Source organism: Oryctolagus cuniculus, chromosome 6 (genome assembly GCF_051225735.1).
Source record: "Oryctolagus cuniculus isolate XC-2025 breed Fujian yellow rabbit chromosome 6, ASM5122573v1, whole genome shotgun sequence".
In the NCBI taxonomy this organism is placed as follows: Eukaryota; Metazoa; Chordata; class Mammalia; order Lagomorpha; family Leporidae; genus Oryctolagus; species Oryctolagus cuniculus.
This window is the reverse complement of record NC_142872.1, coordinates 10,378,691-10,401,916: the sequence shown is the minus strand read 5'-3', so window position 1 is coordinate 10,401,916 and position 23,226 is coordinate 10,378,691. Positions and strand designations below refer to the sequence as shown.

General features: G+C 40.0%; 1 protein-coding gene across 15 annotated transcripts in view; it reads right to left on the bottom strand.

Annotated features, from left to right (window-relative positions):
* The window catches only part of DMXL1 (Dmx like 1), a 180,923-nt gene that overhangs the window by 111,779 nt on the left and 45,918 nt on the right, over positions 1 to 23,226 (bottom strand). For all 15 annotated transcript variants that reach the window (XR_016235167.1, XR_016235168.1, XR_016235169.1 and 12 more), the window contains 10 exons: positions 21,695 to 21,761; positions 19,376 to 19,554; positions 15,879 to 16,068; positions 14,268 to 14,436; positions 11,213 to 11,425; positions 7,777 to 8,030; positions 6,981 to 7,662; positions 6,770 to 6,891; positions 2,297 to 2,386; positions 2,113 to 2,215 (listed from right to left, as the gene is read on the bottom strand). Coding sequence is in view for 10 of the 15 variants with exons in the window: in XM_089334832.1 (XP_089190958.1) it covers positions 2,113 to 2,215; positions 2,297 to 2,386; positions 6,770 to 6,891; positions 6,981 to 7,662; positions 7,777 to 8,030; positions 11,213 to 11,425; positions 14,268 to 14,436; positions 15,879 to 16,068; positions 19,376 to 19,554; positions 21,695 to 21,761 (2,069 nt within the window). In the remaining 5 variants the exon portion in view is untranslated. The remainder of the gene's footprint in view (positions 1 to 2,112; positions 2,216 to 2,296; positions 2,387 to 6,769; positions 6,892 to 6,980; positions 7,663 to 7,776; positions 8,031 to 11,212; positions 11,426 to 14,267; positions 14,437 to 15,878; positions 16,069 to 19,375; positions 19,555 to 21,694; positions 21,762 to 23,226) is intronic.

The following is a 23,226-nucleotide window of genomic DNA, read 5'->3' as shown; positions in this document are numbered from 1 at the left end:
GTGACTAATTCTTGGATAAGATCCCCAAAGTACAGATAAGCAAAGCAAAACTAAACAAATAGGATTATACAGCCAGCGCTGTAGCACAGCGAGTTAACACCCTGGCCTGAAGCGCTGGACCTAGCTGCTCCACTTCCAACTCAGCTCTCTGCTATGGCCTGGGAAGGCAGTGGAGGATGGCTCAAGTCCTTGGGCCCCTGCACCCATGTGGGAGACCTAGAAGAAGCTCTTGCTGTAGGGCTTCAGATCAGTCCAGCTCCAGTCATTGCAGCCATTTGGGGAATGAATCGGTGGATGGGAGATCCCCCTCTTTCTCTCACTCTCTGCCTCTGCAACTCTGCCTTTCAAATAAATAAATAAATAAATATTTAAAAATAAAGTTACACTACTATAGCTTTAATTGTGATTATTTAAAAATTTACTGTACATGGGTGAAATGATAACCTTTTCATTTGACTACTGTTTACAGCCCTCCTCTATCTTTCTGCTGAACTAAGGTCTTTTAACTTGTTGATTTTTTAATGTAATAGATCATGAAGCCCTTGAATGTAATGTTACTATGTTACTGCAAAAAACTAAAAAAGGAGGAATGAAAAAAGGAAGGAAAGAAGGGAGGGAGGTAGGGAGTGTCATCTTATTTTTAGAATTTTATCTATAAACTACATTGAATCTGTATTAATATTGTATTAACATGAAAAAAATAAAGTACCAGAAAAAACTGCGAAGTAATGAATAAATAAAATCAATGGTCCACTACTGGCTGAAAAATAGGTATTTTAATGTCATATTTGAACCTAAACTTGCCTCACTTTTTAAAGTATCTGTTTTAAGGTTTTCAAAGAAGGAGGTACCTTTCTCTGAAGGGAGGAGAGAACCTCCACTTTGACTATGACTTTGTCTAAACAAGGTAAGAGTCGGAGAACTCAAAAGGCTTCCATAGCCTTGGAAACTCATGACTGGAGCATAGGGAGATTACTGATGCCATAGACAGGAGTGTCAATTTGTAAAGTCAACAACAGGAGTCACTGTGCACTTACTCCTCATGTAGGATCTCTGTCCTTAATGTGCTGTACATTGAGATTTAATGCTATAACGAGTACTCAAACAGTATATTTCACTTTGTGTTTCTATGGGGGTGCAAACTGTTGAAATCTTTACTTAATGTATACTAAACTGATCTTCTGTAAAAAAAAAAAAAAAAAAAGAAATTATCAATTCCCAACTTGACTCTCACTGGGATTAAACATGACAATAGGTCTGATCTGATTTCATCATCATTTAAAAAATCATCTATTATTTTTCACTTTATGTTTCTGTGTGGGAGCAAACTGTTGAAATCTTTACTTAATGTATGCTAAACTGATCTTCTGTATATAAATAGAATCGAAAATGAATCTTGAGGTGAATGGAAGGGGAGAGGGAGTGGGAAAGGGGAGGGTTGCGGGTGGGAGGGACGTTATGGGGGGGAAGCCATTGTAATCCATAAGCTGTACTTTGGAAATTTATATTCATTAAATAAAAGTTAAAAAAAATAAAGTATCTGTTTTATTAGAATAAAATTACTGATGAGGGAAAAGGGAAGAAAATGAAAGTGAATAAAATGAGCATGCAAATAGGATTGAGACTTTAAATTTAACTATTTGTAAAATATTAGGACATAAATTGATAAATACAACAACTATTGATTCTCAGATAACCCAGACCATCTTAATAACTAACTGTCCAAAACCACCATTGTTCCAGAATGAGGTTTTTTATTTTATTTAAGATACACAAATTTTATATATTTCATATATACAGATTTATATTCTTCATTATGTACAAAATTATGCCAAAAATGATGTCAATCAAAGAACATATTATCCAAATGGATAGCGTGAAACCATGAATGCCAAGAGTGCTCAAACACCAGTGAGAAACCTCTAATTTTTGTTCATGTTTACTTCCTGGTTAAGAAGAAGATACTGATATTTTGAAGATGACTAATCTCACCAATCTACACAGCACAATTTTAACTTCAGAAAGACAATGTGCAAACTGTGTCATTTCATATTTACTAACAACCTAATAAACTTCATATATTTCTCATTACATAAAAAAATATTTTTTTACCTGCATCAGACAAAATGCTATCTTTTCCCAGACTTTTCTTCTCAAGGTTATTCAAAATGAAGTCTTCTTGGAAAACATGAAGCAGCTGGGTTTTTCTGCCATGCTGAATGTAAATAAATACCAACATAAGTTGACACATACGATATTTAATACTAAGTAGCAAAAAAAAAAAAAAGATACTTACAAGTTTGGTTATGGGATCTAAAGCAATGATACATCCTGGCCTGGCTGTTGATTGTTGACTAACAATGTTAAATACTTCACCAACAAACCTCTGTTCAAAAAAAAAAAAAAAAAAAAAATCGGCATCTCATTCACCGAACAATTCAAAATTAATTAACAGCAAGTAACAAGAAATTTCAGATATAGCAGCTGAGTAATAACTATGTTCAAGCGTGGTTGAATAAAGTCCTTTTCAACTAAGAAAAGTCTAGGATTTCTACATCAAAGGAATTATGGAGAAGAGTTAAAGCTCAACTGGAACAGAAAACACCAAAAGCAATGGCTGGTAACTGTTATGTGAAGAAAATATTTAATATTTATAAATGTTAAAGACTGACATCAAACTCCAGGAGATCTTCTAAATTATTTTTAATGCATCATTTTTGCAAACATAAGGTTTAAGATTTATTTATTTGAAAAGCAAAGTTACAAACAGAAGAGACAGAGATATAGCTTTCCCATCCACAGGTTTACTCCTCAAATGCCCCCAACAGGCAGTGCCAGGCCCAGCTGAAGCCAGAAGCCAGGAACTCCACCCTGGTCTCCCACATGGGTAGCTGGAACCCAACCATTTTGGCTGACATATGCTGACTCCCAGGTGCATTAGCACCAATCTGGACCAAAAGCAAACGTGGGATCTGACTCCAGGCACTGTGATAGGGAATGTGCCTGTCTCAACTAGCAACTTAACCTGCTGCTCCACACCACCTGCCCCATACACCTTTATATGCTGACAACCACCTATTTCTTATTTTCCCTCTACTGGATCCCTAGACATCAAATAGGCATTGCAAAATTCAAATGTCTAAAGCGAGGCTCTTGAATCCCTCTGCCCCTCAAAACCTGCTACTTTTACCTTCTTATCTCAAGACAATTCTTCTCATCCTAATCCTGGCACAGGGTAAACCCTGGGAGTCGTCCACTTTCTTCCTACAGCCAGTCTAATAGTGACTATTTAACAATCAAAAGACATCCAGAATTGTGACCAATTCTTATCCCCTCTATCATTACCACTTGCTACCTTTCTAAACCCCTTTTTATCTTTTCTGGGCTTCTGAAATAGCTTCTTAAGTAAGTCTTTCTGATTCTACTTCTCTTTTCCATGTCTAATCTATACAGCCATTATAGGAATCCATTAAAACCCAAATCAGACCATATCAAACTATCACTCTCTTCGAGAGTTTCCAAGTTACTTAGAGTCAAAGCCAAAGTCAGCACAACAGCCTATGAGGCCTTGTATGATCTGGTCAGGCTTTCTGACCTGAGGCCCACTTGCTCTCCATCACACTTACTCGGCTGCAATCACATTGACCTCTGTGCTGTTCTGAACATGCTCTGGCCTCAGGGTCTTTGAACTGGCTATGCCTCTTCCAGCATCACTCCACCGACCTTTTACTAACCACACAGTAGTGGCCACTCTAACCTGCTTCAGGACTTTACTCAGTGGTACCTTCTCAGTGAAGCTTATTCCGGAGCTGCACCTTAGCTGGCTCTCCCTACTTCTTTCCTAACACTATCTCACCATTTGTTATTTGTTCATGGAAAGTTTCACTTCTGTGTTCTGGTATCTACCTTCACTAGAACATAATTACTATGATAGTCTTGTCCGTATCACATCTAAATCCTGAGCACTTTACATAACACATGATACAAAGAACCTCAGTAAACATACATACTTGCACTACTACACTATGTGTGTGTTTTGAAACTCCTTGTGTTCAAGCACCAGCCTTCTGGTGCAGCAGGTTAAGCTGCCACTCTCAATGCCAGCATCCTATATAAGCAAGAGTTTCAGTCCCAGCTGCTCCACTTCTGATCCAGCTCCCTGCTCATGCACCTAGAAAGGCAGCAGAAGATGGCCTGAATGCTTGGACCCCTGCCACCCCCATGAGACCCTGATGAAGCTCCTGGCTGCTCACTTTGGTCTGGCACAATTCTGACCATTGTAGCCATTTGGGGAGTGAATCAGTAGATGGAATCTCTCTTTTTCTCTTTCTCTGTAACTCTGCCTTTCAAACAAACAAATAAATCATTAACTCCCTCCCCTCAAAAAAAGGAAAAAACAAAACAAAGCCCTTCTGTTATGCAAAATTGGGCATTAAAAATAACTTATGAGAAAAATTAAAACATTCGTGCAACTTTATAACCAGGCATTAACAGGAACTTTAGTTGTCAGCTGAATAGACTACATACATGGCTCACTACAGCTGAAGGCTGCCTCTGGGGATAGTGAAAAACACTGACAACAAAAAGATGGAAATGCTTGCTTGCTGGAGGTGCTTAGACAACAAAGAAGGTTGCCATTAGTTGGGCCAGGATGAAATGTAGCTGTTGTAAGGCAAAAACTTAGCAAGGTTTTGAAAGGACTCCTGCCTGGGTCACCCAAACTGGACAGGAACAAAACCACTGGGGAAGACCAGACAACTCCAGGACCAGGATGAACAAGACTGAAATTTTTGGCCTAACATCTGGTCATGGAAATCCTGGCTACTGCCCACCCCCACGCCACCTCCGGCCTTGGCCCTGTAGCCTCCATCCTCCGGCTATTTCCCTTTGGGCCATGAATCTTTAATGTTGTCATTCATTTTGTCTTTCACAGAGTATACTCCATCCAGCTCCAGATGGTCATGAGACACAGCTTCCAGCCTATCCCTCAGACGTTATGACCAGTCCTCCGGACCATACAACAGAATCATTTCCCAAGCCACCTCTGGATACCACAGAAGAGATGGCAAGTGAAGTATACCCATAACCAGCTCGATGGCCATATGTCAGCTCTGAAGAAAATACAGAAGATGGACCTTCACTCATATGAACACTCATATCATATGAACACTCATAAGATCACGGGTTACTTCCTGAGTGGGGGGGATATGAAGGTAGTGAGGCAGACATGAGCCTATGTGCATGTGAGGCCAAAGAGAAATGGGAATTTCTGTGTAATGGAACAAAGTAGCAAGCTGGGAAGCAAACCAACATTTACATATCAATGTTGCCACTGGTTTTTGTTTTGTTTTGTTTTGTTTTTGACAGGCAGAGTTTAGACCTTGAGAGAGAGATAGAGAGACAGAGAGAAAGGTCTTCCTTCCATTGGTTCACCCCCCAAATGGCTGCTATGGCCGGAGCTACACTGATCTGAAGCCAGGAGCCAGGTGCTTCCTCCTGGTCTCCCATGCGGGTGCAGGGCCCAAGCACTTGGGCCATCCTCCACTGCCTTCCCGGGCCACAGCAGAGAGCTGGAATGGAAGAGGAGCAACCGGGACAGAATCCAGCACCCCAACCGGGACTAGAACCTGGGAAGCGGGTGCCACAGGCGGAGGATTAGCCCAGTGAGCCGCGGCGCCGGCCTGTTGCCACTGTTTAATAACCTGGATGGGTGGGTCCAAGTCTTCTCTCTGGGGAATCTCTCTTAGGAGAATCTCATCTGCCCTTCACCAAGGGGGCTATTGTCAAGTTCTGGGAAGCAATCCTTTCTGAAAGAGCCCTCCACTCAGCCCAATTCCAGAAAGGGTTTCATAGGGGGAGGAGAAAAGAGCCATACCCAACATCCATAAAAACTCTAGACTGAATACAGACTGAGCTCTCAGTTCTTTACTGAGATGCCCACCTGTTCTGTTTTTTGTTTTTTGTTTGTTTGTTTGTTTTTTACAGGTAGAGTTATAGACAGTGAGAGACAGAGAGAGACAGAAAGGTCTTCCTTCCATTGGTTCACTCCCCAAATGGCTGCCACAGCCGGAGCTGAGCTGATCAGAAGCCAGGAGCCAGGTGCTTCTCCCCAGTCTCCCATGCAGGTGCAGGGGCCCAAGCACTTGGGCCATCCTCCATTGCTTTCCCAGGCCATAGCAGAGAGCTGGACTGTAAGAGGAGCCACTGGGACCAGAACCCGGCACCCATATGGGATGCTGGAGCCACAGGCAGAGGATTAACCAAGTGAGCCACAGTGCCGGCCTCTGCCCATCTGTTCTGTAACGTGTACTCTCTTCATTAAACTTTGCTAGCATGCCTACCATTAAAAAAAAAAAAAAAAAAAAAGACTCCTCACAGGATTGCAAAAAAGTTGAGGCCTTTTTCCTTTCACACTTAACATAATAACTCTACTCTTGTTATCCTACCTCCCTTTGCCTAGACAAAAAAATGCAGGTCAATCAACATAATTTCCACATCATACTGCTAGTAGTCCCCAGTTTTCTATAAGCAAAGAGGTAGTAGACTAGGTTCTAATTCATGAATAAAGGAAAGAAACTATTTATTTTAAAAAGAGCTTAGAATCACTTAATGTCACAATATAAATGAGACTCAGATAAAATTACAAAGATACACATGTTTATTACAAATTATGTGTCAGAATTCTAGAACATGCCCAATAAGTATAAAGTATTAAAAATGTACTATAAAAACATAGTATTTTAAACCATATTTATAAGTTATTACTTACAGAAATTTCAGGGTTGGAAAGTTCACATAAAAGTTTCTTAGCATCAATGACTGCTTCATATAATCTCAGATACTGTCCATCACTTGCTACAAAGCATGCACTAGGAGAGTTGCAGTATGCACCTATGAAGTATTTATAAACATTTAAAATTGAGCCCATTAGTGATAGTGTCAGAAAGCCTAAATTACTGAAATAAAATCAGACTTCTTACCTAGACAGTAACTGGGTATAAGAGTGGGCAGCCATGCCACATTGGAAAAGGCAGAAACATGCAGAGAGTTTATCCGGGCAAGTTCAGAAACTCCTCCAGAAAAAGACAATGGCCCAACTGGATCTACCCTCCAAAGAATAAGTTCACTATAAACTGCATTGGGATCCTGGAATGCCATATCAACAGTGCTTTTATTTTGTTGTGTCAAAGAACACTCTTCAATATTTACAGCATAAGGTTGCTTTGGGTTATCGACATCTGGCGTCCTTAACGCATTATGATGGGATGTTGTCAGTAATAATGGTAATACTGAATGGCAAGCTAAATCATTCAGATGAAAGCGATGGCCACAATATCTGGATTTGTGGGAAATACTGAGAACTGTAGAAAAAGCGGATTCTTCAGCAAAACTAACCAGCCATTGGTTCAGAGACCCATCATCGTGTTTTGAAATCATCATAACATTAGGAGTAAAAATACTTAATTTTAAACTATTTGATGATTTATTGTGACCAGAAGAGATAAGCATTGATGTGGAGCGAGTGAGGCCAGAAGGTTTCTGCTTCCCTTGTTGAATAGCCAAGTCAACATTCTTGGTACATGCATACATCACTATGCTTTTACAGAGAGAGTTTGCATCACCTGTGGGAAAAGCTACAGGTATTCTGGAAACAAACGACACCTGGAATTAAGAAAGCAATCATTAGAACATGTAAAATTACACAAAAAGGTATCAATAAACAGTAGCTACATAAAAAAAAAAAAAGAAGTAGCTCTTCAGAGATCTTAATAGTACCTGCACTTGACGAAACATTCCAGGCTGGTATTCATCCAGCCAATCCACATGCCAAACTAGCAAGGAACCATCCATGGGATGTATACTGAAAAGCATGTCAGCATTTTTACTCCACTCAGACAGAAGTATTTCGATCTGATGATCAATGGCAGCTGACGGTAATGGTGCAAAACTTAAGTTTGGTACCATTTTATCACTGCCTGATTCCTTCTTTTCATGATTTATTTTCACATCATCAACATCATCATCCATTTCTGTAAGCAAAACAGTTCATGAACCAAGTAAATACGCTTTTACATCACACTATGACTATAAATTAAGAAATACCTTTACACATGCAATCAAGTCGAAAAATGAAGTTTTTTGTATTAACAAGAAATAGGCACCCTTTCTAAAAAAAAAAAAAAAAAAAAAAATCCAGAAATATAGGATCATTGGAAGGACAACAGGACTGAGGCAACAAATTACTGGTAAAAGGACTGACATTCAAGTGGAAAATAAGTAAACTGGCTTCTACACCCAGATGTCCCACAGTCAACCACTCAGCAAACTATCTACTACGTGTCAGGACCTCAATTTTACTCATGCTAAAACAAGGGAGCTGCAACAGGGTCTATAATTCTGGAACTGGATTTTCAAAATTTATTATTTGAATGCAATCTGTCCTTTGTTCTGTATACCAGATTTATCCAAACCCAAGTATCCAAGTTATCCCCAGGTACATGCACTTAAAACTGATGCAACATCTTAAAAAAACCATCATAAAGAAATACATTTATAGTGTACAATTTCCAGATTTCCTTTCACATATTAGTAAAAGTAAATCTGAATATTAATTTATTGATATAGATAAATATGTATATTTCCACCTCTTTCAAAAATTCCAGTCCCCACTTCCTCTCCCAACTCCTGGTTAGGAATACAGAGACTTTCTCTAAATAAAGTATGAGGGGTCTGCACTGTGGTACAGCAGGCTAAGCCACCGCCAGCAACACTAGGATCCCATCTGGGCATCAGTTTCTGCCCCAGCTGCTCCACTTCCCATCTGGCTACCTGCTAATGCCCCTGGGAGACCAGCAGCAGATGGCTCAAGTGATTGGACCCCTGCTGCCCACATGGGAGAACCAGATAAATTTCCAGGCTTCTGGCTTTGGCCTGGCCTAGATCTGGCTATGACGGCCATTTGGGGAGTGAATCAAAGGATGGAAGATCCCCGTCTCTCCCTCACTCTGTGATTCTGTCTTTCAAATAAATACAAACAAATCTTTAAAAAAATAAAGCATGAGTATTTTTTGACTAGTTAATGGATTAAAACAAAGACCAGACACACTAATAAATATGAAACAAAAAATAACAGAAAATTAGGCAAAGTGCACAAAACGGAAAGTCAAAAAAGGGTTAAAATAAAAAAGATACTCATTCTGTCCAATTTATAAAACAAAATGCAAAATAAAACAGATGCCTTTTTCCCTCATCAACTGACAAAAAAAGTAATGTAATTATAAAAGGATCCAGTATTGGCAAAGATGTGGAAGTATGAGTATGAACTGGAAAAACATTTTTGGAGGGCAATTTATCAGAAGTTACTGATACTTAAAATTTGTATACTCCCTGGTAATTACACATCTAGAAATCTATGTCACAGAAAAAAATGATACAAAGAAGAAAAGACATATGATTATACCATTACTAGTGAAAAACAATGTCAATCAACTTAAATATCTATCATTAGAGGAGTTCTTAAAGTTTTCTCTTAGATATCGAATACTAAAAATAAGTGAGATGATAAAATGCTCATTACCGAATGAAAACAAGTTGCCGGGTGGGTATTGTAGCACAGCAGGTAAAGCCACTGCTTGGAATGCCTGCATCCCATATCATAGTGCCTAGAATCAAGCCCTACCTCCATGTCCAATTCTGCTTCCTGCTAATACGCCCGGGAGGCAGGAGATGATGGCCCTGCTACCCACATGGGAGACCTGGATTGAGTTCCTAGCTACTGGCTTCAGTTTTGTACAGCCCCAGATGCTGCCAGCATTTAGGGAGTGAACTTGCAGATAAAGATCTCTCTAATTCTCTGCCTTTCAAATAAATTAATAAACAAAAGTTTAAAGATAAAATGTTTAAAATGAAGTTGTGGGGGTGGCACTGTGGTGTAGCAGGTAAAGCCACTGCCTGCAGTGCCAGCATCCCATATGGGCATCAATTCAAGTCCCAGCTACTCCTCTTCCGATCCACCTCTCTGCTGTGGCATGGGAAAGCAGTAGAAGATGGCCCAACTCCTTGGACACCTTTACCCATGTGGGAGACCCAGAGGAGGCTCCCGGTTCCTAGCTTCAGATTGGCACAGCTCCAGCCATTGTGGCCATCTGGGGAGTGAGCCAGTGGATGGAAGACTTTTCTCTCTCTCTCTCTCACTTGGCCTCTCTGTAATTCTGCCTTTCAAACAAATAAATTAAAAAAAAAAAAAAAGTTATATAACATTTATTTTTGTACAAAAATGAACACCCATATTATAACATCTATTTTTGTATAAAAATGAACACCCATAATATAACTTAAAAAAAACTTTATACATATGTGGGTAATGCACGAAGTTCATAAAAAAAGAAATTAAAAGATAAGTTTACTTTGGTGCAAAAGATCTGAAATCCTCAAGCACAGTTTTTTTCAAAACATGCTTTTTCCATGAACTCTTTGAAGACTCCTGTGCGAGCATAGAAAAGAATCAATCTGGAAGGAAACTCTTCAAACTTAACCATGTAGAAACTTTTAAACTTGTCTGTACTACGTACTATTTGATTATGTAAAAATCTTATAATTAAAACAAAATTTTAAAAAACAGAGCATTCATGAACTACAGAATCTGGCAGACATAACCAGGTGCCTGCCAGTTTCAGAGCACCTGGCTTCCCAGTTCAGGACCGTATGGGGTTCTTGGCCAGTTTTGCAGATGGAATGAAGGGAAAGGTGACGTGTGTTGATTCTGGGTCTAGGCAGCTTCTGCCTCTCTCCCTACTGGAATACCGGTAGAGGAATTTAAGGCTCTAGGTACAAAGCTTCTCAGACTTCACGTATGTAAAAATCACCTGAAGATTTTATTCAACTGCAGTTCCAGTTTTGTAGTGTGTGCAGCCCGAGATCATGCATTGCTAACAAGCTCACGGATATTGCAACGCTGCTAACCCACAGATGGACCTTCCAATGTCTTCCCAGGAACGACAAAATCTCACAAATGGAGAACCTCAAGTCCTAATATCACCATGTGGAAGAAAACCTCCCGCAACAGGCCATGTACAGACTGTTAAATGAGTTAGTCCATATCTGTATTAGGCACTGTAATTTGGGAGTTTCTGACAGCATCAGTTTTACCCTAATGCAAAACCTTTCATTGTTTTGAACAAAATTTAAATTTTTTTTTTCCTTAAAGCATTACCTTCATCAGATTTTACATCTGTCTGATTACAGTCCTCTCCACTGGCCTCAGAAGATGGCTGTTCACAACTTTTTCTAAGTTGCTGTAAAAACACTTCCATGGACAAAGTAAAATGCAGCTCTTTATTGTTTAGCCAGTGTACCACAAAAGGTCCCCTCTTCTCTTCATTTTCACTTAAACTCAGAGATGTAATAGATGGGAGAAGTGGAATGTCTATAAAAGAAGAAAATCACAAAATTAAAAGTTTTACCATTCTAACATCAAAATACCCTTGTCTCATATTTTGATTACTTACTGTTATTTATCTTTTCTTTGGCTGACAAAGTCTTTCACTATTTAACTTTATTCTATTTTGAGGTTTTTTTGAAAACGACTATTTTTAGAGTAGTTTGAGGTACACAGCAATATTCACAAAAATGTACAGAGACAACTGTATGTTCTCCATCCCTACATGTGCAGTCTCTCCCCCATTATCAGCCTCTGCCACCGGTTGTACCCCAGTAGTAGTTGAATACTCTACAATGACAGCTCTATCACCCAGAGTCCATTGTTGAGTTCATTCATGGTGTTGTACATTCTATAGGTTTGAATAAATTTATAAAGAAATTACATTTATCTTTAAACTGTTTAAACCAATAAATAAACTTCTAATGCAATGTTTGCCACTATTTTAAAATTTTTAAAAATTATTTATTTGAGAGAGAGAGTGAGACTGAGAAAGAGAGCTTCTTTCCACTGGTTCATTTCCCAGATGTCCACAACGACCCCAGGCCAAACTCAATCCAAGTCTCCCACACAGGTGGCAGGAACCCAGTCACTTCAGCCATCACTACTGCTTCTTAGCATCTGCATTAGCAAGAAGCTGGAGTCAAGAGTGGGAGCCAACTGTCAAATCCATGCACTCTGATATGTAACACAGGCATTTTAACCAGCATCTTAACTACTAGACCAAACTCTTGCCTTGCCACTATTATTATGAATGGTAACATATTTAAAAGCCTACTTTAACAGGTCTATTACAAAGGAGATAAAATTATATACTCCAGGCCATATAGCATTACTGCATTAGTCATTCACATTGGTTTTCATCATTAAAAAATATTTTCATGAGCAAACACTTCTATAATTTGCAGGACTGTTAATGGATATGTCTTAATTTATCAGAAATCTTGGTAACGAGCATATTTTACCCTGATCTACATAGAAAAGTTGACGCCAAAGGAATTAATGATAGATGTATTTGAATAGCAACAATTTAATTTTTTTTAGCCAACAGTGGCATATGTACCCTAACTCCTTTAAAATGACCTAACCACCTAATTTAAAAATGATATTGATTATTTAATAGCATTAAGATTGGAGTTCCCTTCTCGTGTTCAAGGAAAGCATTCAAGACAGACCATGCTGGCTAAAAAATAAGACTTGTCCCTCGGTATTACTTTAGATATAATGGCTACATTAAGGATACAGAAGTATAAATCCTGTCACTTGTAGCAAATTACAATCCCTAATAATGAAACTAAAGAAAAACATTAATTCTATATTAAGTCAAACCTGCATCATGCTGATATCTGCAGAACTGTAAAGGCTGGAATGGATTCAGGAAATGTAAATAATTTTCTCTAAAATAAACCTAATTACTTAAAGGAAAGATAATGATTCTGAATTATCTACTCCTATAATTTATCCATCATTAGATACCAATATAAAGATATTGTAGATGAGTGCTCAAGGAAAGGACACACGTTCCCCCGCTGCCTCCACTGGAGGCATGTTCTCCACGTGGACAGATACACACAATTCAATAGCTTCAGTCTTTCACTACACATTCCTTAAATAAATATTAACAATTATAATAATTAATAATAATTATACTATGCCTCCTGCCTGATTATAGACTTCCTGACAGGAGGACCACACCCATTCTGATCACTACTATGTCTGCAGCTCACACCATCACCCTCGTTCCCAATCAGGACAGACGAGGCACTCAGTCAAAGGTCATCCCAAGACTAGTTTTAAGGAAGAGGATTCTCCTTAAAGTCCAACTTAACTTCTAAGAATATTTTATTTTGATCAGCACTACGTTGTCCTTAGAGACCTGCCATCTAAAGAAAGATTTTAGAATTCTCCTTATTAGAAACTAGTAAAGGAAAAGGCACCTTGGAACTCAGGGTCCATTTTTCAGTAACTCCTTAGCTTTTTACATTAAAGTGAAAATACAACCCTTCTTTATTCTCATAACATAAATTATTCCACTGACCTTAGAGTTAACTCTGGGCATTATAACCACTCTTGATTTAAGTTTTTGATAAAGATGATGGTCTATAATATTTTAGTTTCATTTTGCTTTATAGATTCTATTAAATTTAAGACTGCTGTCAACAAATGTAAGCTAAGAAGGTCAATAAGCATTTTTATTCCTACCACAAGTCTCTATACTTCAACTTATCACAGCACTTCTCTCTTGGATGAATAAAACTCTATTCAAGTAGCTCATGGACCATTCTTTGAAGAATGTATTGCTGCAAATCCCGTATGCTCCACAGAAACAGGTTATGCTTAATTTATACTTAAGAATATTCCATAAAATACAAAAACTAATCAGTAGTGTTAACTGAAGAGTACAATTTATCAACTATAAAAATCTATCGACTTGGGGCTGGTGCTGTGGCATAGCGTGTAAAGCCACCACATGGAATGCCAACACTCCATATGTGCGCCGGTTCAAATCCCGGTTGCTCCACTTCCAATCCAGCTCTCTTCTATGGTCTTGGAAAGCAGTAGAGGATGGCCCAAGTCCTTGGGCCCCTGCATAGGAGGCCCGGAAGAAGCTCCTTGCTCCTAGCACTGGGTCTGTGCAGCTCCGGCCGTTAAGGCCATCTGGGAAGTGAACCAGTGATGGAAGTCTTCTCTCTCTTTCTCGCTCTCTCTCTCTCTGCCTCTGCTTCTCTGTAACTCTGCATTTGAAATAAATAAATCTTTAAAAGTTAAATAAATAATTAAAACCTACCTACTCCATTTAAAAGACACATTTAGAACAATGTTGTGTTACCTGTGGCTGGATTGATGCTGGCTGCAATATGAAAGTGGCAAAGTGCATTGGCATGCAGTGGAGTGTTCCTGTGGACAAGATGTGGATCCTGCTGATGGGGCAGATATCCGGTATTGGCTACCAATGCAAGTGATTTCCTATGACCTCTACGAAAGTGTCTCAGATTTACCTGTGTGAACAGAAACAAAGTAAAACTACAGCCTCCATGGTTAAAAGTTGTATGTGTGTAGGCTACATATAATTGTTAGGAGTTACACAGATCCTATTTCATATAATTATATTTTAAAATACCTTTCAATATTTTTTGTATAGAAATTTGAATCATGAGTAAGCACTAGGCTCTCTCTCTACTTTAACATAATAATTTGTCACTTTGATTGGTATGTTCTCTTTAAAACTAAAAAAGGTTTTTCCAATAATGTTTCTTGAACAAGGATATCCCTGTGACCATGAAAAACTGAATACTATCATGCATCAGGACATTCCATAATCGACAAAGAATTTTAACATGGATCATTTCATTTGATTTCATGAGGCAGAAAGCCTAAGTACTATTATTCTCATCTTTCATACCACATAACAGCTTATACAGAATCCAAGGTCACCTAGCTTTTAAGAAACAGAGCTAAAAGTAAAACAAGGCTTCAGGTTCCCATGGTCAAGGACTTCTTTCAGCTATTTTTAAATATAAGCATTTTATTCATTGTTGAGTAACCTTGCACTATGTATTTAACTACAGAACATTACTCAGTTTTCAAGTTTCCCCATATTCATACAATGCATTCAAAGATAAGTCAGTTTTAAATCATCTCCTGTTTTCAGTACTAAGAAAATAATAAGAAAAATCTATACTACCATTGTGTTTTGAGTTAGCCCAAACATCAAAAAAACTTTTCCAGGGCCAGTGTTGGGGTACAGCAGGTTAAGCTGCTGCTTGCAACACCAGCATCCTACATCAGAGCACTGGTTCAAGTCCCAGCTGCTCCATTTCTGATCCACCTTCCTGCTAATGTGCCTGGGATGCCCCAAGTGCTTGAGCCTCGGCCAACCACATGGGAGACCCAGCAGGAGCTCTGGGCTCCTAGTTTCGAACTGGCCTAGCCCCAGCCATTGCAGCTAATTGGTAGTGAACCAACAGATGAAATCTCTCTCTCCAATTCTGCTTTTCAAACAAATCAAATACTTTTTTAATCTAAAAAAAATGATATTGCTTTTCAACACTAATTAGTAAAACAAAGACTTCAAGTTGAGGGGGATTCTAAAGATAACAAATGTTATCACAGAATATGACAAACTACTCTATTCCAAGTTCCATGGAAGACAAAAAAAATATTATTACAGTCTTTGCATTCTCAGATTTTATTTTTCTTCATCTAAGTCAACTGTAATTATCCTTTTCTTATAATCAGTTAACTTAAGATTATCTTCAAAATTATAGGCAGTTTTATGCTCTAAAATCTTTATGTAGTTTTTAAACCAAATAAAACTAAAATAATTTCTGTGAACTCTCTTGATAGATTTTTTTAATACTACTACTAATGTTACCAAAAAAGGCAACATATAACCAAGTTTTAGAACTTACAGCATATTACATCTTAAAAAAGCACTTACTTCTATAGCATTTTGAACTCGCTCTTTATTAGAAGCATTCCTCTTGAAGTTATTTGTTAAATTAACTGGCTCAGTCCAATGGCTGCAGTCACCTCCATACAGCAAACAATCATTTGGTAAAAATGTCTCCACCCAGAGACGACACACATTATCTTTGCAGCAGGTCAACAGTACATTACATACCGAAGCCCTAAGAATAAAAAGATGTTATAAATAAAAATACAAACTTCATGCAGTATCAGATATTCTATAATGTTGCTATAATTATTCAAATGCACACACGAAGTTAGCAATGTAAAACATATTAATATACACAGACCACATCACAGCAAAAGCATGCCAATCTATTTCATTCCTGCCCAGAACTTAGACTTCCTTTTTCAGTTAAGATTTTAACATATAAAGAAGGAAGATCAAGCCATAATCTCTCAGCTGACAAGCAATATAACAGTTACATCACAGGGCAGGTATTGTGGTATAGGAGGTTAAGCCACCACTTGGGATGCCTGCACTTCATACTGGAGTGCCTGATTCACGTTGAGGCTACTGCAAGTTACCAACCCAGCTTCCTGCTAGTGTGCCTAGGAGACAAAGAATGATGGCCCGAGTATTTAGTTTCCTGTCGCCCACATGTGAGACCTAGATGAAGTTCCTAGCACATGGCTTTACCATGGCTGTTGTTGCCATTTGGGGAGTGAACCAATGCAAGATATCTCAGTATGTGTCTCTCTGTGTGTCTGTGTCTGTCTCTGTCTTTCTCTGTCATGGTGCTTTTCAAATAAATAAATCTGTTTTTCAAACTACATGTTCGGGGGCTGGTGCTGTGGCGCAGCAGGTAAACGCCCTGGCCTGAAGCGTTGGCATTCTATATGGGTGCCAGTTCCAGTCCCGGCTGCTCCTCTACCAATCCAGCTCACTGCTCTGGCCTGGGAAAGCAGTAGAAGATGGCCCAAGTCCTTGGGCCCCTGCAGCCGCGTGGGAGACCCGGAGAAAGTTCTGGATCCTGGCTTCGGATCGGCACAGCTCTGGCCGTGGCAGCCATCTGGGGAGTGAACCATCGGATGGAAAAACTCTCTCTCTCTGCCTTTCCTCTCTGTGTAACTCTGACTTTCAGGTAAAATAAATAAATCTTCCCAAAAAACTACATGTTTGGGCCGGTGCTGTGGTGTAGCAGGTTAACACCCTGGCCTGAATCACTGGTATCCCATATGGGCGGTGGTTCTAGTCCCAGCTGCTCTCTTCTGATCCAGCTCTTTGCTATGGCTTGGGAAAGCAGTTAGAAGATGGCCCAACTCCTTGGACCCCTGCACCCATGTGGGAGACCTGGAAGAAGCTCCTGGCTCCTGGCTTCGGATCGGCGCAGCTCTGGACATTACGACCAACTGCAGCCAATTGGGGAGTGAAGCAGTAGATGGAAGACCTCTCTTTCTCCCTGCCTCTCCTCTTCTCTGTGTATAACTCTGACTTTCAGATAAATAAATAAATCTTAAAACAAACAAACAAACAAACAAACAAACAAACAAAACTGGGGCCAGCACTGTGGGACAGCGGGTTAATGCCCTGGCCTAAAGTGCCGGCATCCCATATGGGCACCAATTCGAGACCCTGCTGCTCCTCTTCCAATCCAGCTCTCTGCTATGGACTGGGAAAGCAGTGGAAGATGGCCCAAGTCCTTGGGCCCCTGGAGACCCAAAGAAGCTCCTGGCTCCTGGCTTCAGATGGGCGCAGCTCCAGCCGTTGGGGCCAACTGGGGAGTGAATCATCGGATGGAAGACCCCACCCCTGCCTCTCCTCTCTCTGTGTAATTCTGACTTTCAGATAAATAAACTTAAAAAAAAAAAAAAGACAAAAATATATGTTCTAGTAAGATCTTCTGATTTATTTCTGAAACTTTCATTATGCTTTATTTTTACTTCCTAAAAAGGCAACTGTACCCTGGTTACTAACAAGTTTAATAACTATTCTATATACTTATTTTTTTAAATTAAGATCTATTTATTTTATCTGAAAGGAGACTGACACAGAGAGGGAAAGAGACAGAGAGAGGATCTTAGATACATCAACTGTTCAACCCCCACTGGGCCACAACATCCAGGGCTGGGCCAGGCTGAACTCAGGACATAATAACTCCATCCAGGTCTCCCATGTGAGTGGCAAGTTCCCAAGGACTTGCGCCATCTTCTACTTTCCCAGGTACATTAAAAGGTAGCTAGATAGGGGCTGGTGCTGGGGCATAGCAGGTAAAGCCACCACCTGTGCTGGCAACCCACATGTGCACCAGTTCGGGTCCCAGCTGTTCCACTTCTGATCTAGCTCTCTGCTATGGCCTGGGAAAGCAGTGGAAGATGGCCCAAATTCTTGGGCCCCCGCACTCATGTGCGAGGCACAGAAGAAGCTCCTGGCTTCTGGCTTTGGACTGGCCCAGCTCCAGCCATTGCAGCCATTTGAGAAGTGACTCGGTGGATGGAGGACCTCTCTCTCTCTCTGTGCCTCTGACTCAGCATAGCTCTGCCTTTTAAATAAATACATAAATCTTACTTACTATTTTTTTTTTTTTGGACAGGCAGAGTGGACAGTGAGAGAGACAGACAGAGAGAAAGGTCTTCCTTTGCCGTTGGTTCACCCCCCAATGGCTGCTGCAGCCAGCGCGCTGTTGCTGGCGCACCGCACTGATCCGAAGCCAGGAGCCAGATGCTTCTCCTGGTCTCCCATGTGGGTGCAGGGCCCAAGCAGTTGGGCCATCCTCCACTGCACTCCCGGGCCACAGCAGAGAGCTGGACTAGAAGAAGAGCAACCAGGACAGAATCCGGCGCCCCGACCGGGACTAGAACCTGGGGTGCCGGTGCAGCAGGTAGAGGATTAGCCTACTGAGCCACGGTGCCGGCCCATAAATCTTATTTTTTAAAAGATTTATTTATTTATTTGGAAGTCAGAGTTACACAGAGAGAGGAGAGGCAGAGAGAGAGAGAAGTCTTCCATCTGATGGTTCACTCCTCAATTGTCGCAACGGCCAGAACTGCAGCAATCTGAAGCCAGGAGCCAGGAGCTTCTTCCAGGTCTCCCATATGGGTGCAGGGGCCAAAGGACTTAGGCCATCTTCTGCTGCTTTCCCAAGCCATAGCAAAGAGCTGGATCAGAAGAGGAGCAGCAGGGTCTCGAACTGGCACCTATATGGGATGCCAGCACTTCAGGCCAGGACGTTAACATGTTGTGCTAAAGCACCAGCCACTCAATAAATAAATCTTAAAAAAAAAAAAAAAAAAAAAAAAAAGGAGCTAGATTGTAAGCAGAGCAGCCAGTGCAGACCTGGGAGGCAGCTGCAATGGCTCAGGTAGTTGGCTCCCTGCCACCTATGCAGATCTGGCTTCAGCCTAGCAAGGCTAATACCTGTCACTGTCTGTCTGTCTGTATTTTTTTTCTGCCCCTAGTATAAGACCTTCTTTAATAAAGTTAAAAAACACAACAAAAAGCACATAGATAAAATGACCTTCACTGACCTAGGCATGTATTTGCTCGTTTTACGCCAGGAAAACCCATTTACAGCTCGAGGATGTGCCAGATAAACAAAAGAAAAGTCGATTTCTCCTTGGGATTGTTTTTCTGAACTTGTATCTGGAGAGGTAACAGATGTTCGCCAGGTTTCCACATTGTACCATACCTTTAAAAGACAATCATCCTAAGAAAAAGAAAAATATCCATGTCAGAATTAAAGGTGTGGTGGGTGTTTGCTGCAGAGGTGAACATGGGGCTTCGGATGCCTGGGTTAGAGTCCTGGTTCCACTTCCCATTCAAGCTTCCTGGTATTGTACAATCTAGAACACAGTAGGTGATGACTCAAGTACTTGGGTATCTGTTACCCACATGGGTACCAGGATTGAGTTCTACACTCCTGGCTTCAGCCTGGAACAGCCCTGGCTGTTGTGGGCATTTGGGAAGTAAACAAGTGGGTGGAAGGTTTCTCTGAGACTATCTCCGTCTCTCTGCCTTTGAAATAAAATGAAAAAAAAAAAAAAAATTAAAGAAAGGAATTAAAGATTAAGTCAAATAGCAAAATATTTTTCTTCCCAATGGGAGCAACCTAGAGATGGGAGGAAAGACTGGGAACAGAGGACTTGAGAAGAAATCCCGAGCAGTTTTTTATTCACATTATTTAACAGTGCTTTGAGAAGTCAAGCGTGTAAATTGGTGCAAGGGTACTTAAAAACTCTGCAGAAAATGTAATTTTAAAGTATCTACTTTGGTGGAAAAAAATAAATGTAATGGATCATGAAAGAAATTATGGAAAATGCATGTTATGAAAAAACTATGCATGGATTTCAAATTTTATTGCACCAAATAAACTATCTTTTAATTCCCTCTTTCATGAGCTTTTTGAGGTTTTCCTTATGTATTCTGTGTTAAAAAAAAAAATGCTTGCTCAGTCTGTGTTGTCAAGGCCACACAGAAGGCTAAGTGGTTGGAGCTGTCTGTGCTCAGTGTGGTGAAGACAAACAGCTCTACCCAACGATAGGCCTGAGATAGAACTTTTTTTCTGTCCTATAAAAGTCACAATGAAATGGGAGGAATGGGAGTTAAAAACAAAGGCTGAGCTCACCCTACAAAAAACACTCTTCTTAAAGGACATTGTACAAACTTTGCAATGGGCGATAAAATACCCAGGTCACTTCCTTTCCAGGGTTTTTTCCTGCTGAAGGAGCCCCGCCTGGCTGCTTTCCTGGGAGCTTTTGCTCTGTTCTTTTAATCTCTCTCCTCTTTTCAATAAAACTCTTTTGCTAACAATAACAACAACAACAAAAACTTGCTAATTTCCATCCATGATGGGAAATTAAGTCATTCAGGGAAAACCAGAAGATGAAATTAAGGGATTCCTTTACCTTAGGCCAAAGAAAGGAACCCCACCAACAGACTTAGAAAGGCTGCTAATTGGGGAGGGGAAAAAAGGACTCTGTACATGAGCTATCACATGATTTTTAGGAGAAAATACTAAAAGTAACAACTAGTTCATAACTAGTACTATTTCAACATTGCCTGCACAATTAAACTTGTGCCTCCTACCTTGGAAAACTAGAAAAGAGCAGAAGCTAGAAGTTAGCACGAACTACTCTTAAACCATATTCAGCGTGCATTTGTGTAAACCAGAAGGAACAGCTCCACTTCTCTCCTAAAAAGACATCTCACTGTGCTATCAGAGCATCTTGCACCCTGAGAGCGAATGCAGAAGGCTCTGAGTTCCAAAGACAGTAATTTCAGATTGTTAGTGTTCACCAACCATTCTGTGAATTAACGGCTAAAAATAAGGTCAAGAAAATGCACTGCTTTGAAATCAACAGGTAGTAACAATGCACATACACTCAAGAAACTTCCTTCCAAGAGCCTACTATGTTTTACATTTTAAATACAGCCTAATACACATGTCAGCTCAGAGGTAACACAACAGAAACTCCAGCTTATTGCTCATTGTATAATGTATGCAACATACTGAGCCAGTCACTTTATATAAACTGTCTGAATTTATCCAAGATTAATGATCTATGAGGTAGGTGGGGGTATCCTCATTTTACACATAAGGAAGAGATAAACCAACTTACCTAAGCTAACAGAACTGATAAAAGACAGATTTATATTCGGCTCAACCACTAAGTCCACAATCTTTCAGTTATAGAACAGTGCTTTTTAAAGACTATTAATATTTAGCCAATTTTTTGCTATATAATATTCTTAACAGAAATATTTAAGACAAATGAAAGAATTAAGCCAGTTAATGTTAATAAGTTTCAAATTCAACTGTAAACACACTGTATAGTTTCACACTTTACCTTCCCAGCAGTGGCAAAAAATTCTCCATCTGGTGAAAATTTCATTAAATGAACTTGGGAAGCCGTTCTGCAAATTAAATAGGTAAGGAGTAAATTGCAAGGAAAATTAAACAAATGGAAAATACTCAGAACTATACACTGATTACTTCAAATAAGAGAAAATTTTATTATAACACAATTTCATGCTTTTAAGGGGAACCAAAAAGTTGAACAAGTTACTAAAATAAATTTTAAATATAAAAGTATCTAGGCCGGCGCTGCGGCTCACTAGGCTAATCCTCTGCCTGGCGGCGCCGGCATACCAGGTTCTAGTCCCGGTCAGGGCACTGGATTCTGTCCTGGTTGCCCCTCTTCCAGGCTAGCTCTCTGCTGTGGCCCGGGAGTGCAGTGGAGGATGGCCCAAGTGCTTGGGCCCTGCACCCCATGGGAAACCAGGATAAGTACCTGGCTCCTGCCATCAGATCAACGTGGTGTGCTGGCCGCAGCACGCGGGCCGCGGCGGCCATTGGAGGGTGAACAATGGCAAAGGAAGACCTTTCTCTCTGTCTCTCTCTCTCTGTCCACTTTGCCGGTCCAAAAAAAAAAAAAAAAAAGTATCTAAACCTGAGGCTGGTGTTGTGGTGTAACAGGTAACGCTGCCACCTGCAACACCAGCATCCCATATGTGTGCCAGTTCATGTCCCAGCTGCTCCACTCTGATCCAGGTCCCTCCTAATGGCCTGAGAAAAGCAGCAGGGGATGGTCCAAATGTCAGGGCCCTGGTATCCCATGGGAGACACAGATGAAGCTCCTGGCTCCTTGTGGCCATTTGGCAAGGGAATCAGTAGACTGAAAATCTCTCTTTCCTTCTCTAACTTTTTCAAATTTAAAAAAATAAATTAATTAATTAAAAAATCCATGCCTAAGAATCCCAAAAGGAATGACTTGTCAAAATCTAATCTTTAAAGCCTAAAATAAGAGTTCTACTTCTCATTTCCTTAGAATGTTAGAGAACGGCTTCATTTTTAATCAGGAAATCTACACATCAGATCCATGGACCCCTACATTTCAATATTCCTTTCATGCACAATAAATCAGTATTTTAAATGAACTTTGCCTTAGGTTAGCATTTACTTAAAGATTGTATGTGGATTATGAGGGGACTTGTAGCAATCACAATTCTGCTTGCCAGTTTTACCTACAGTTGGTACAGCTGACTACTTGCCTTTTTTTCCTCAAAGGACTTTGGCTCATTTCCCTTCCACTTCCTTCCTTTTTAGCGACCCACATAACATACACTAATCTCAAGGCAGTCTATTACTTTCATTGCTTCCTTGTCTGTGCCCACATTCATGCTGAGATAAACCTATACCAAACTTCCTTGTAAAGCAGACCAAAGAGGAACTCCGTCACATTTCATTTTAAAAATAAATCTACTTTTTGAGTTTAAGGGTATTAAATACATAATGAAAAAAAAAACTAAGACTGCTAGATGAAAGGAAGAAAGTGACGGCATCAATAGTTGCTCAGACAAGAACCAGCACTAACATTTT